This window comes from Melospiza georgiana, chromosome 9, assembly GCF_028018845.1.
Source record: "Melospiza georgiana isolate bMelGeo1 chromosome 9, bMelGeo1.pri, whole genome shotgun sequence".
Lineage (NCBI taxonomy): Eukaryota > Metazoa > Chordata > Aves > Passeriformes > Passerellidae > Melospiza > Melospiza georgiana.
Window position 1 is genome coordinate 17,197,174 of NC_080438.1, and position 14,939 is coordinate 17,212,112.

General features: G+C 39.2%; 1 protein-coding gene across 1 annotated transcript in view; it reads right to left on the minus strand.

Moving 5' to 3' along the window:
* HS2ST1 (heparan sulfate 2-O-sulfotransferase 1) overlaps positions 1 to 14,831 on the minus strand; it is a 78,200-nt gene extending 63,369 nt beyond the window's left edge. The window contains exon 1 of the mRNA XM_058029873.1: positions 14,610 to 14,831. Within this exon, the coding sequence (XP_057885856.1) occupies positions 14,610 to 14,733 (124 nt within the window). The 5' untranslated portion in view covers positions 14,734 to 14,831. The remainder of the gene's footprint in view (positions 1 to 14,609) is intronic.
* Positions 14,832 to 14,939: the final 108 nt, after the last annotated feature.

Below are 14,939 nucleotides of genomic sequence, written 5' to 3' on the forward strand. Positions count from 1 at the left end.
TGTAAGCTGATCAGCTACACAGAGAGAGGAGTAGAGGCTGAAGAGCTACTGAAGGCTCCCATGCTGGATGGCCCATAGTGACCCACAGCATCAGTAGTAACCTCCTGCCATCACATCATTGCTTGTCTTGCTATGAATCATCCCAAGGCCTTGCAGCCCCAACCTTCCCCTGCTTCACGTGCAGGTTATTTAAAACATGGGAAAATTACTCTGCCCAACAGACTCTGTTTTATGTAATTGTTATTCCATGTTAAAGGCTGCCCTTTACAGTCTGTAAAAGTTGTCCTGTTCAGGCAGTGGTTCACAAATCAACCTGTAAAATGGCAAAAAAGCTCAATAAAATTGTTCTTCATTCTGGCATCGTAGCCAAGGCTCACAAAGCATAAAAAGGAAAATTTCCACAAAACTCACAAACAAGGAAAGTCATGTGTACTTTGTTGATCCAGTGGTTGCATTAAGAAGTGCCTTTTTCAAGGCAAGAAATCTTAAATTTTCATTAGAAAATGTCACTTCAGCAGTTGGCATTAGCAGATGTTCTTCTTGGATGTCCATGTTAAAATATCCAGAAATAACACAAACCCCTGAAAACAACCCCAAACACAAACACCAAACCCAACAGTCATTTCTACACCAACACAAAGTTTAGCTCTTTATCAACTAATCATAAAAGACAGTGTGACTGCATAGTTTTATTCCAACTATTAGAAAATAAAACTTCTAGTCACAAAACTACCACTGGAATCTGCAATAAGTGCATCTACCACACACAGTTCCCAAGTACAAGACAATTACACTGACATTTTCTGGTCACAACAATCCCTTTATTAAAAAAACTCAAAAAACCAAAGTATCCTAAATTCACCTGAAATAAGCCTGCAGATCAAGCAAGCAAACAAGTCTGCTCAAAATCAAATTCAGAATGTTAAGAATCCCATTAATGCTTTAACTACGACCCCATACAAAATGTGAGTGATTCTAGTCTGGAAACACAACTGCTTGATGTAGCAAGCACTAAGTGATGAGTACTGGAGGTTACAGTGACAGAATGCTTAGTGAGTACTGAAGTGCAATTTAGGATGATTGTTTTAGATCAGGTTATTTTTTGTTAAAAAAAAAAAATGAAAGCCTAACCAACTTTTACCTTCATAAGATCATTACTGCTGTCAAGGAGCAGTGTACAGTAAAATAATAGCACTAAGATATGTAATGAACATAGTAAGATTAGTCATAGTTTGGAGAAGAGCAAACTTACTTGTTCTCTAATTAAACTGTTACAGAAAAACAGCTACACTTACCAAGAATGCTTTTGGCAACTAATTGACATGCTCTTTGACACTAGCTAACAATTCTTGGATGACAGGCCTCCTAAAAACTTGGCATTTGGTGATAATTCAAGTGCCACACTTTTCAAGGAATGTTGTGATACTTTTAGATAACTTTCACCATGCACTTAGCTCAAAAAGGAAGCAGTGATAAACTTAAGAAAATAATTATCCTCAAATCATTAAGTTCTTTCTACCTACAAATTTCCCCAAACCAAGATCCTTTGCTCTGAAAGCAAGACCCTCACAACCTCTACGAGGATCTCCCTGGGACAAAGAGACACAGACAGATCATTAGCCTATACCACGTTCCCACATTCCATCTTGGACAGCATGCAGTAGCTTAAAATCAAATTGCCATCTATACTACATACCACAGGAAAATTATGAAGGATGCAACTGAAATTACACAATAGAACAAGATTAGCCAAATTTGAAATCACTGTGTTTTGATTCTTAAACATCACAGGCTTTTTAGCACCTCAAATTCATTGTAAAAAGGTGTTGACCAAAGGAAAAAGAACAACCTCTTTTCATGGCTTTACATCTCTACTTAGTTAACAGTTATCCACTGGTAAAACTTTAAACTACCTGGTAGTTCTGCCTGATGTGGAAGGACTAGGCCTTTTTCTGTAGAAAAGCTAATTTAGGTTCCTGTTTAATTGTGGAACCTGTTACAGCAAAGGTTGAAGGGTTTTAACAGAACTTGCAGAGTTTATAGATAAGCAATTCCATCAAGGCCAGAAAACAGATCCAACTCAATTCCTGGATATCTGAGAGGATGTTCATATACATTTCTTTTGCATAGTAATTATCTCCAGAGTGCCATATCATGTTCATATTTACATGGAAATACTTAATATATATTAAGTAAAAGAGATGTAGGAACAATCACTTTATTTCGTATTCCTGCTGCTATATGAATACTTGACAGATTTTGTTGCTTAAGTGTCATGTTGTCAGACATTCAGCAGGTTTTCTCATATTTAAAAAGCACATTATTGCTATTTTTATTTCCACATTGTTTTAAGATATATAATGAGAAGAAGCAAGTCTAAAAAAATTTACCATCTTCCTAGATTAATTCTTGAAAATTAAATTTCAATGTCACTTAACATTTAAAATCTTCTCATCATTTCTATCAAAACAACTATCTTGTATGAATATTTTATAGAACCAGTTTAAGATATTTATTACATACCATTACTTGTTGCAAAACAATATGTGTTTTCAAATGCAACCTTGACACAAGCTTCCATCCCCAAAGTGTGCACATACTTAAAACCTCCACAAAATCACTACTAATGCTCCTTAGTCACTCAGTTTTCAAGGGCTTTTAATTATGGATTAAAACAAGGGAAAAGAACTTGTATTAATTTCAATACCTTCAGTCTTTCTTTTTTTCCTTAAACTTGATATGTGAATAATTTATAATCTCTCTTTCTTAACTCTCCTATTAAGACTGCGTTGCCATCTGCACTGTGCAATCACACTTAAGTAGGCACATAAAAATCAGTGGAAACAATGCTTTGGGTTGCTCCAGCAACCACAAATGTTTAAAAAAATGCCCCCACAAGCATGTCAGCGAGACCAGATTTTTCAGAGCATGGTCTGGAAAGCACAGACAGGAAAACCAGAAGAGGATACATTTAAATGTTTTGCCATTTATCATTTCTTTGCGCTAAACCAACACCTCAGTTTTATGCTGGTTTTTCATATCAGAAAGGAGAGAAGGGTTTAATGGCATTGTAGAGGGTAAAAGGGAAAGCAATAGGAATCAGAAGCAAGTATATTTTCATATTCACTAGTTTAACACCTAGTGAAGCCAGCCTTGAAAATAAGCATATTCCCCAAAACTCACTGCCTTTCTATTGGGATCAGTAAGACTGTGGGCAGCTCACAAATGCAATAGTTGCACTGATCCTCACACACACATCCCTTCTTCTTCTCCTACCCTCTCCAGAAGGTAATTTTTAATATTCTCTTCTAAGTCTGACCATGTGATTACAAGATGAATTTGCCCTTAGTCCAAACTCACTTATCACACCTCAGGAATAGCCAAGAAGCCTGACTAGCACCCTGTACCTTTTTTTTTTTAGGGCTGGACAAAGGGATGGCTGTCCCTCCCAGCCCAGAAGCAAACATAAGCCATTTCTGCAGCCCAAGCAGAGACACCCAAAGCCTTAAACTCAACTGAAATCAAGAGTGCTGTAACTTCATGCTCCAAGCTGATTGCTGCTGGTGGAGGAGCTGGGGACAGCTCTGGTTACCCTGGCTGTCACTGGGGTGACACTGTCCCACCAGAGCGCCAGCCACACTGCTGGGAGAGCACTTCATGCATCCTCTGCTAACTAAGAGCTCTGCTGTGACATCTCCAGCCCTCCTATGCCCCTCTATGACTGAAGAAATTTTACTTCATCAACCATTCCAAAATCTTTCCGCAAAATGCACAATTTTTTAAATAAAAGCAGCTCCAATTGAACTCTGTGTAGAAGGTTTTACATAACTCTAACTGCTTTGGCAATTGAATAGTTTCAAAGATAGAATTCAAGATTTTACCAAACATTACAGGTCATAAACACTCCTGTGTTTAAGTTTAAGCTTAGACAGGTATTTCTGGTCATTCAGCCTGTGCTTTTGGCCCACAATGCATGTTTGTGAGGCAGTTCAAGGACTAGAATGAATATTACTAGCCCAGCTAGAAAATGAGGCATTCTGGCACTTTTAGCCAAAACTGCATACACATTCAACACAGACAATAAGCCCTTGTTTACAGGTATAAATCAAGCAGCATGCCAGAAATTTTATAAGGCGCTTTTTATAGTTTGATCAAACAAAAATATTAAAGACACTCCTGCTGAAGTTAACTTCAAACCTGAAGAGGCTCTGATAAAACACCAGAGCAGGTTTTGCCCTCACTCAAACTGACAGCAGCAGTGCAATTAGCACATTGAATAACAACATGGACAGCAAAGGGAGAGGCACCCAGAAGTATTTTTTAAAATATTTGTTTTCAGAAAAATAGAAAGACAGTAAATTCACAAAACATTCCAATTCCTATTAAATGCTTATACATGAAAAGGCCACTTTTATGATGGGAAGTCTTCAAATAGCAAATACACAGCTACTCTTGAAATGCTATCTTTCAAAGCTCAAAAACATACTCAGCCCAATCCCACTGTACACAGTTTGAAGTCATCAAATTGGACATCAAGATCTAATCACTTCATCATAAAACAGCAAACTATTTATTAGGTACTTATCTTCAAAAGCTTGCCTTGTTAGCAGAATCAACAAACTTAATACAAAATAGCTACTCTGACTAAAAATCTATTAAAACAGTCTAAATTACTCTCAGATAAGGACATAGGCTTTGTAAGGGTCTTTTGTTTGGTTTAAATTTTCTAAAAAAAGGGGAGGGAAGAGGGGCAAACTTTAAGGCATTCAATATTCCCATAGGCAATAAATTTGATTACAGGAAAGCATTTTAGTGCTATAGTCATCTCAGTTCATAGGATAATGTATCAAGAGTATTGTTATTTTGTAGGTATTCTAGAGGAATACCTACAATAGGAAAACATCTTTTCACAATTTTTAAGAGTGCACACTGCTGAAGGTTTACTGACAAATGAGATGCTGAAAAACCTTGGCTCTGAATTTCTCACTGGGAGTGCAGCTGAAATAAAGATTTTACCACTGAAACACTTCACTCAATACCAGCACAAAAAAACTGACATTATGGCTTTGTTTCAAAAAATTCAGATCCTTACACAAGCTATTTTGTGTGTCACATACAAAATAACTTGTTCAGAAAGTGATCACAGGCTTGTGTTCAAGTGTTTTGGTCAGGAGACAGGGTTTTTGTCCTTCAGCTTGGGAATAAAACCCTGGGAGCTACTAGTTTTACTGCAAACAGTGGAAGGACATGGCTGGACTCAGCTTTTGCAAATATTAATCCCCTTTTCTTGAAAGAATAAAAACTTTCAAATTACAACGTCCAAAAAAAAAATCCTCTCCCCAATTTACGTCTGTCACTCAAATGCTGAAGGAGCCAAAATCTCAGTGCTTTGCTTCATAAGGAAGGTAATTTTTTGTCTATTTAATGTGTCAGAATAAGATTCTATCATTTTCACATCCTATCTTTTGGTTTTTATTCTGAATTTCTGAACCCTTTTTAGAATAAGTGAAATCCTTTGCTTAGAATGAATGATCAATATCAACTCTAATATAATCAATCGTTGATTAATATTTAGTATATTAAAATCCATTGCAAATTCCATATTTTGCAAAATGAGACTTCTCATTCCTCCCAAGACCTCCACAGAATTAATGCAAAGAAATGGAAATATTTCAATGAAAATACAGATATGCTATTAATGCAATCATTCTGAATACCTTCAACAACAAAACATCCAGAAAAAAAGATAATAGAAATACTGAAAGAGGAAAGATACATAGGGAAAAATTCAAGGGGAAAAAATAATCAAACTGGATTTTCCCCTTCATTTTGCAGAAAGTGAGATGCATAAGCATAATCTCTGTCCAACTGCTTGTCTTTCTGCACCTTTTTCGAAGTGAAATGAAATGCTACTGTCTTTCAATCTGCTGTGCAAGAAAGATCAGTCCTATATTACATCAGAAAATAGAGACAATAAGAGTGAGGAATATATACATAGATCATATTTATTTCACAGGACTATATGTATGATAAATTTATATACTTCCTACTCTCTCTCACCTAAGTATTTATATATATATATTAGGAAAAAAGAAGAAGAAAATAAGATTGCCTGAGAGAAAAGCCACTAGAGAAGTAAATGGAGAATATATGCATTTTAATTTAAGGAACCTAAGAACCCATCCCCACACTCTTTACAGCTTTACAGCAATTATGCACAAGGTTTGCATAAACACTTCAAAATCATCAAAAGCTGTTTTATCAAAACAGCACTTAAGTTTTACATATGTTTCAACACAAATCAGTATTCAGATTTAAACAGCAAACTGATGAAAAAGAAGGATGTCAGCTGTCATTTTAAACTCTAACCAGATATAGAAAGTGGACATGAAGAAGGAAGATGAAGACTGGGCCAAAGTGATAGAAAGGTTCTTTCCAAATACTTCTTGTAATTTAATTATCTTATTAAATATTTCACTGCCATGGATTTGTAGCTACTCACGACGAATTTTATCACTACCAGAAAACTTGAATAATTATTACAGCAGTAATGTTATTGAAACCATTATGACACAAGGATATTGCAAAGTAAGGACAGCAATAATATGCTGGATACTAGAGACAATAAAAAGACACATAGACACAGCTGGGTTCTCTGCAGACACATCTGCAAACAATATCTGTATGGTAAAAGTATGCTCTTAACTTATAGCCATAAGAACTTAACTAGAGCAATGAAAGAATCCCTTGGTAACAAACAGACACGGAGTATGAAGCCAGTCCCTGACACCCACATCCTGCAGTAACACTGATGTCCTGATTGTCAGCATAGTCCTGACACAGAGCCGTACAAACCTGTGCCACGGGAATGCTTCCATCAGTATTGACACTTGGCATCCTTAGGGAATGCATGGGCATACCAACCATAATCAGCATTACAAGTTCTTTTGATAAAGGCAGTTTATCAAAGAACTTCTATCATTTTATCACTTTATCATTCCTATCACTTACTGACAGGAATGCCAAATGGAGGGACTTGAGTTCTCCAGAACTCAAGAAGTCAAGTGGCAGGGAGCTGGGGGGTGAATAAAGAACCAGCTGAGCCAATTCCAGCAAGGAAAGAGGTTTGCTTTTCTCTCCTAAGTGGGTGAAGACTTCTCTGAATGCCACCATTCTAAGATGCTGGGCTTTGAACACAACAGCTTCACAGAGCCACAGGTTTTCAGGGAGTGACCATTCCAACACAATGGATGGGCTTGAGGACCACATGAAGCTGAGGGTTTGAAAAAGATACTGCCTATCCCCCAGATGGCAACTAAGAGTCTGTACATATTTATGAAATGCTGCAGCCAGCTGGCCAAATTTCAAATACCTCTCTCAACACTGGAGTCCTTTCACTCACTCTTTTATCTTTTATTTCCAGTTGAAAAAATAATGCAAATACACGTACTAGTTCAGCTATTTTCCTACAGCATGGAACTCTCATTATGCTTGCCAGGCTAGTATTTCAGATACATAAACAGATTTCAAGCAAAGCTCTTACCACTATTTTAATACTGCTTTGACAAGGTTTAAATACACTTTAGATAAGTGACAAAAACTACAGATTGCACACAGCTACACAAAAAGACTGTCTTTTGATCCATTGAAGTGATAATACATGGAGGATTCCATATGCAAAAGCCATCTTTTTCCTACTCGAGAGAAGGCGCTCATTATTAGAAGAAAAGACCAGTCTGGCCAGAGTAAGTCTAGCAGTGAGTGACTCATGGTTGCCAGTCAGTAGATATGGAAATTATTTCTTCATTAACTGCTCAAACATCCCTAACTTCAACACCCAGGGGCAATATAAAGCTATGCAAAGAAGAAAAAAATCCAGCTTCAAATATGTCAGTTTCCTGAAATGCAGAAAAAAAATATTCTACAATTTCTTTCACTTCACAGGTATATAGAACCATAGAATGGCTTAGGTTGGAAGGGACTTCAAAGATCATTTAGTTGCAACACCCCACCATGGGCAGGAATACCTTTCACTAGAGCAGGTTGCTCAGAAAGGCATCAAACCTGTCCTTAAACACTCCAAGGGATGGGGCATCCTCAACTTCCCTTGGCAGCCATGATAAACTGGAAAGCAATGGTTCCATCTGTTACATTAAACCCAAAGTCTGCACAGTTTACAAGGTCTCTTTGGACAGGCAGTATATATAGTATATACTAGCCTGCAGTGAGAGCTAAGGAAAAGATAAAGACATAGGAACTTCCAATCATTGGATTTCAGAGGTGTAATGGAGACATGAAAATTTTACTTTTGCCATGCTCAGAAGTAGAAAACAGACAAGAAAAACAAAGTGAACACTGGCATGCCATTATGCCATAATGCTGTTGTTTTAGTTGCTTTAGCACAGAGAAAATAAAGGCATCAAATGTAGTTTTCTTCTGATTTCCAGTACTTTTACCACTTTTCCTTTTAGAGTGCTAAGCACAGTAGAAAAAACCTGACAGGTATTTCATTATTAAAATAACCCAATCTATTTTCCTAAGTAAAAAAAAAAACAATGACATGGAAGAACAGCATGCAGAACTCCTTTGAACACTTTCTCCTGAAGTTGCCAGCCTTGAACTCAGAGCTATCCTTACCAATTTTTAATATTGCATTAATTCACAATGAAGAACACAGTACTCACATTCCTTTGACTGTTCCCCAAGCCTTTTCTGTCCTAAAGAGGTGACTGCAAACATGTCTCCTTTCCAGGATTTCCACAGAGAATGGTATTGTAGTTCTATGTGCTCTTCACTTAAATTTGTGCCTTACTAAGTAACATAGATAAGTACTAGCTTTGTTCAATGGAGAACCCAGAAAGACAGAATGCCTTACCTGGTGATTACTGCACCCACTGCCCATGGCTGGAGGGACTGGAGGTGCTTCATCTGTTGTCTCAAGTCCACTTAATCTCTCAAAATATCTGTAAAATGCCCTCAAAATATCTTTAACAAAAATATACCCCTGCCATTTCACCAGTTTGTTTTCCAAATTATTTCACTAAAAGCACAATGCCTGCAAAGTAGGTCCAACAATAATGTAGTTTCTCAAATGCAGCTTTTGAGAAGGGGAAAGACATTTTAGAAAGTTATGCCTCTTATTTCCACTGTTAGAACCAGCTGTTGGGGTACCAGCAGAAGGGGGTGAGATCAAATCCCAGACCCCATCAGTGAGCCTGAGCTGCCTTGACGTTGCTTGGGAATGTACACAGTTCTGTACTAGTCAAAGTTCACACATTACCAATTTCACAGAAAATAGAACTCCAACAGCTGCAACATTTATTCCCCAAAAAGCTATAAAGAAATATAAAAACCACAAACAACAACATAAATAAAAAGCAGAACAAAATTTATATAATTGCTCGATAACACAGCTTTCAATGGAAAGTACAACTGTAGTATGGGAGTAGTTTAACACTTACTCTTAAATTTTAAATTCTTAAAATTTATTCTTAAACCATCTGGGACAACCAGAGGCATGGTGAAAGGGAACAGTAAGAGGGAACCAAGTGAAAAAGTGTGATAAAACCAGCAAGACAAAGAGCAAGAAAGTTCCATTGGATGGGGACAGACTAAGGAAGCAGCATTACAATTCTTATTTCAGGAAACCCAGTACACAATAAAACAGCTTCTGAAGGAATTCCTTGGGCTACTCAGCAGCAAATAAAAACTGCTGTCTAATAGGACAATATTTAGAAAAAAATCTAGGAAATTATTTGCATAGCTGTGAGTGGCCAGACCTGCCAACAATCACAAACTCCTCTTTATATGTTCTGTGTCCCTCTTTATAAATGCTCAATTACAGCAACAATATGCTAAGGAACCATACAAGCTATACTAGGACAGTATGGTTTCTGAGGGATTTCCCAACAACATGCAACAGGCAGGCCTACCAACAGGAGATTTTTATTTCTAGATAAAGGAAACATGCAATGCCTATCATTTCATCATCCCAAAGTCTTTTATGTCCATAAAGCATAAGACTTAATCATTGGGAAGTTAAATCCTTTAACTTCAAGGGAACATTGGTTTATTAGGCACACAGTGCTTAAAAAGATACTATCCCAGCAAGGGTCACATATGCTAGGAAACCACCTTAATTTATTTTTTTTTAATCTGGAATAAATCATCAATTAAATTTTCTTGCCTGGGCTAACAAAAAGAGCCTTAGCCTTTCAAATGATGTATTTTTAAACAACAAAAAAAAAAAAAAAAAAGGAAAAAGTTAAATATTCATTATTTTGTTTATCACTTAACAGAAGAAACACTTCCACATTACAGCTATGAAGTTTTTCAACATGATCTGAAGCAGGTTCAATCCTTGCTTTCCCTGTTATGGTATATTCTGTTTCTTAGACAAAGCCTTTTTCCAGTGCAATATGGAAACATCACTAAAGTGCTAGAAAGCAGCATTATTGTTTCATTTCCCCCCCACCAAAGAGCAATCCTTCTTCACCTCCTATCATCACTTTCTCTCACCAATCCTACAGACTTCAATTCCCAAATGAGACATTGTCTTCTCCCACTTCCCTGGCCAATCCTGAAGTGCTTCTAGTGCTTGGTGCTGTAAAACACTATTATTTAAACAGGACTAGAACACATAAGAACTTCCCTCTTCCTTCTCCCCACCAATAGATTACAAAATCTCAGGATGGAAGAGAAGTTAGGGATGGTTTACATCCAGCTGGTTAATTTTTTTCATCCAACTCACCACAAATACTAATGACAATGCAGGAGATGGCATGGTACACATTAAACATGTTAAATGCTACGCCAATTTATAACAAAGGCAGAGCTGCACTCAGGAGGCTTCCAAAACCAAAAGGGGCAGCCAGACATCAGCTCTGTTATTCTGTTCCAGGAGCAACAGTGAAATCTCAACATTTGCCTTTCATGAGCAATATTCTCTATTAGGGCTGTGCATTCCTAGAGCTAAAGGGCACATACCTACACCAGGCTAAAATGAAAACATTAAAGTTCTCACTGGCAATTAGGGATGCTTAGTCTGGAGAGCATGCTAACTGATCATGTAAACCTGAAAATAATATGAAAGATTAATGGCTGTAGGTAGAAATCTCACAAAAAACATATTTCAAATTGTTCACACTCTGCTTGTGATCTCACCACCATAAACTACTTGTACAGAGCTGCAAAGAAGTTAATATTTTTATTTACCTTTTTTAACTAGTAAGTTATTTTTCATATGAAAAAGCCCATAGGTTTATAAATACCCTTTCAAAGGATCACAGCAATTTTGTCACAAAAAGCAGCAGCAGAATTTGTGATGGTCATTTGCTTATATGTCCTCTACTTCTCAAATAAGAAGTCTGCCCGGGTGACCAAGTTTATTCATATAAAGTCTTACAGAAAAAAAAAGAAGTTCCCATTCTTTTTTCACCCAGAAACACGCTCCAATTTCACTCTACAGACAAGATATTCTAAGTTATTAAACTGAAATTAAGGCCCCCAACTGTTCACTACAGAACTGGGAGTTGCTCATACATGAAGGATTTGGATAAAGCCCTTTCTGTCTGAAAGTACACTTGAACATTTTCAGAACTGCTGAAAAGACTGCACAATTATTTTGCTATCAAATCTGAAGTAATTTGGTTTTCCTAGCCAATGCCTAACTCTTACAAGAACTTTCCAAGATGACAGTTTATCATGTGATATATCAATGCAAACACTTGGCATAGCTCAAAACCCAATCCCCAAACACCATGTAACAAGACTTCTGACACAAAGCTGTAGCTGCACTTCTCTTCCCAGAGAAAAAAAAAGCAAGGCACAACTTCCCAAGGATATTTCTGGGATTCACATTCTCTGAACCTCAGAGAAAGAAAAAACAATTCTTATCTCATTTACTGCTCCTGTGTTTTGGAACAAGTGGAATGCATTGAGGAAGATTATTTATTTACCTGAAGGAATTTGCTTGACTGGATTCTGGTGTGAGTGTTTTGAGTCATTGACCAATTGAATCCAGGTGTGTTGGGACTGTGGGCTGACAGTCACCAGGCTCTGGGCAGTTGAGTTGAGTTCCACTTATAGTAAAAGCAAGGTGACCTCCATGGCAGGGAGAAATGATGCATCTGACTCCATTGATATCAGAAGGCTAATTAATTACTTTACCATACTATATTATTCTATACTACATTACACTACATCTAAACTGAATCTGCACCAACTCAACTCAACTGCCCAGAGCCTGGTGACTGTCAGCCCACAGTCCCAACACACCTGGATTCAACTGGTCAATGAATCAAAACACACCAGAACCCAGTCAAGCAAATTCCTTCAGAATCCAGTCAAGCAAATTCCTTCAGGTAAATATATAATCTTCCTCAATGTATTTCACTTGTTCCAAAACACAGGAGCAGTAAATGAGATAAGAATTGTTTTTTCTTTCTCTGAAGTTCAGAGAATGTGAATGCCAGAAATATCCTTGGGAAGTTGTGCCTTGCTTTTCTCTGGGAAGAGTAATGCAGCTCCATGAGGCACCCACTGAAACACACCTGAAAGAACAAAAGAGCTACTTGGTCCTCACCCTCAAATCATAGTGTCACTCTGCACACACCCACACCATTCTGTCAGGGGGCAGGGAGGAAAATTGGCATTCAAGTGCATTAGGCCAATTAATTACTTTGATCTGGAGAAAACCATTTTCCATAATGCACCTCAGCACAATCCTAACCAATCATGATGGTAAAAAACCAGCTGTAATGAAATCTTAATATTTGAAAGTCATAAAAGACATACCAAACATGTGATAAGGGAGACATTCAGACAGCTAAAAGCTGTTAAACAAAGCATACTCTCACACTAAAAATTGGAATCTGAGTTCAAAGCTGCTGCAGAAAGTCCTTCTCCCCTTCCTTCCATGGGTTTTGGAGAGTCACCAGTAAGCTGCACACAAAGCAGATCTTTCCATCTTAACTTCACTAAAGTTTTCCCTTCTCCTCAAGAAATAAAATCAGCACAAGATAGTAATTAGATTCTTGTCCCAAAGCAGTTTAAGTATTTTAATACTCTAAATATGTAAGTTAAATATGTCCTTTGCATGTATAGTAGGGAGGAAGAAGTTTTACTGGCAAAATTCTTGATTCTCACACATATTATGTTACTGTTTAAATGCCAGGAGGTAGAGTTCCCTAAAGTAACACACACTGTCAGCAACAGAAGCATTGCAGCCACGGCTATGAACCACTTTAAAGCAGATGTATACAAAGTACCACTGAACCTTCAGCACTATGGCAACACTTGCTTGTTTATCTTCCAATTTCATTCATTTTCTTCTTCAAATGTTTGTTTACAGTTATTGAGACCCTGCAAAAAAAGAGCCTCGATTATAATGGATAAGAACTTTCAGGTGAAAAGTATGCAGAGTAAGGGCCTCCCTCAACTCAAGCAGCCACCCACTGAAATTTCCAGGTCCTAATCACTGATGTGCAGCTCAGAGAGAATGGAGTGGAAAAGAAATGCTGTGAAGTAAAATCCCATGGCATTCATACAGCTCAACATTAAGTTATGTGGACTCTGTTAAAAACTCATTGTTAAACTTCCCATGTCACTCAAATCCACTTTACTGTTAACTCCAGAAGGAACACGATGTGCACTTTTCTTCCAACAAACTTAAATTTACACTGTTAACCACTGTTAATAATGTAAATATTTTAGTATAGTCAAATAACAGGAGAAAGCAAATCCACAACGTTTGTGAACCAGTTCCTTATCTTGTATACACCAGAAGTCTCAGTGCCCTGTTTTCACAACTCCTAGGCACCACAAACTAGGTTGAGAATGGTTTTTTCACATCCAGGAAACCCTTAATTAAGAAATGCAAAAACTTCACAAGTTCTGCAGCCTTATATACAACAGACAAAGTAGTAAGATGCTACCCACTAGGCAGATATTACTCTAAAAATACCCTTTTAAGGCAGGAAAAGTAAAAGAAATTTTACACAAGAGATTTCTAGTCCGCTATTCACTGAAGTACAGCTCAGTGACAGTCTAGGAAATCACTAACTACACTCAGTAAATGCAGAAAATAACATCCTACATTAAATGTGAGATAAACAAATCACCCATTTGTCATTAAGAGCATTTCTTTTCTTTACACCGCGCTTTCCATTGCGGTGCCAAGCGTTGGTAAAACGTTGGTCTGAATTAGAAATCAGATGTGAAGAAGGTGGTAATTCGCTGCAGCAGCAGCCGCCTCAGTTTGGGCACACGGCCGCTGCTCTCCCGGCTCGCAGGTGCCTGCGGAGGCAGGGGCGGCCCGGCCGTGAGGGGAGCACCGCGCCCCGGCCAGAGCCCTCGGGCACGGCGGACACGTCTGTCCGTCTGTCCTCCCCGCGCTGACCCGGCACGGCTCTCCCGATCGCGCAGAACAAACAAGCGAACTCAGAGGCCAAGGCTGCAGAGCGGCCGCCCGCACCGAGCCGGTCCGTGCAGCGGGGCACGGCAGCGCCCGGAGCCAGGGCAGCAGCGCCCGGGGGCTCCCCCGGCCCGGCCGCGCTCCCTCAGCCCCGCCGCCCCCCGCGCCTCGCCCGGCCGCGCCCGCCGCCGCTCACCCAGCTTGCCGCGGGACTCCTCCAGCTTCTGGATCTGGTTCTCCAGGAACAGCACGGCCACCCCGAACACCAGCACCGCCAGCAGCTGCAACTTGGGCGGCAGCATAATCCTGAGCAGCCCCATGAGCAGCAGCAGCAGCGCCGCCCGCCCGGGATCACGACATAACGCGGGGCCCGGCCCGCGGGGGCCGGCGGGAGCCGCGGGGACGGCGCGGGCGAGGAGGGACGGAGGGAGCGCGGCCGGGGGCGCGGACAGGGCCCGGCGCCGCCGCTCTCACATCGCCGCGCGCACGGCCCGCAGCGCGCCCGCCCCGCCCGGCCCGGCCCGGC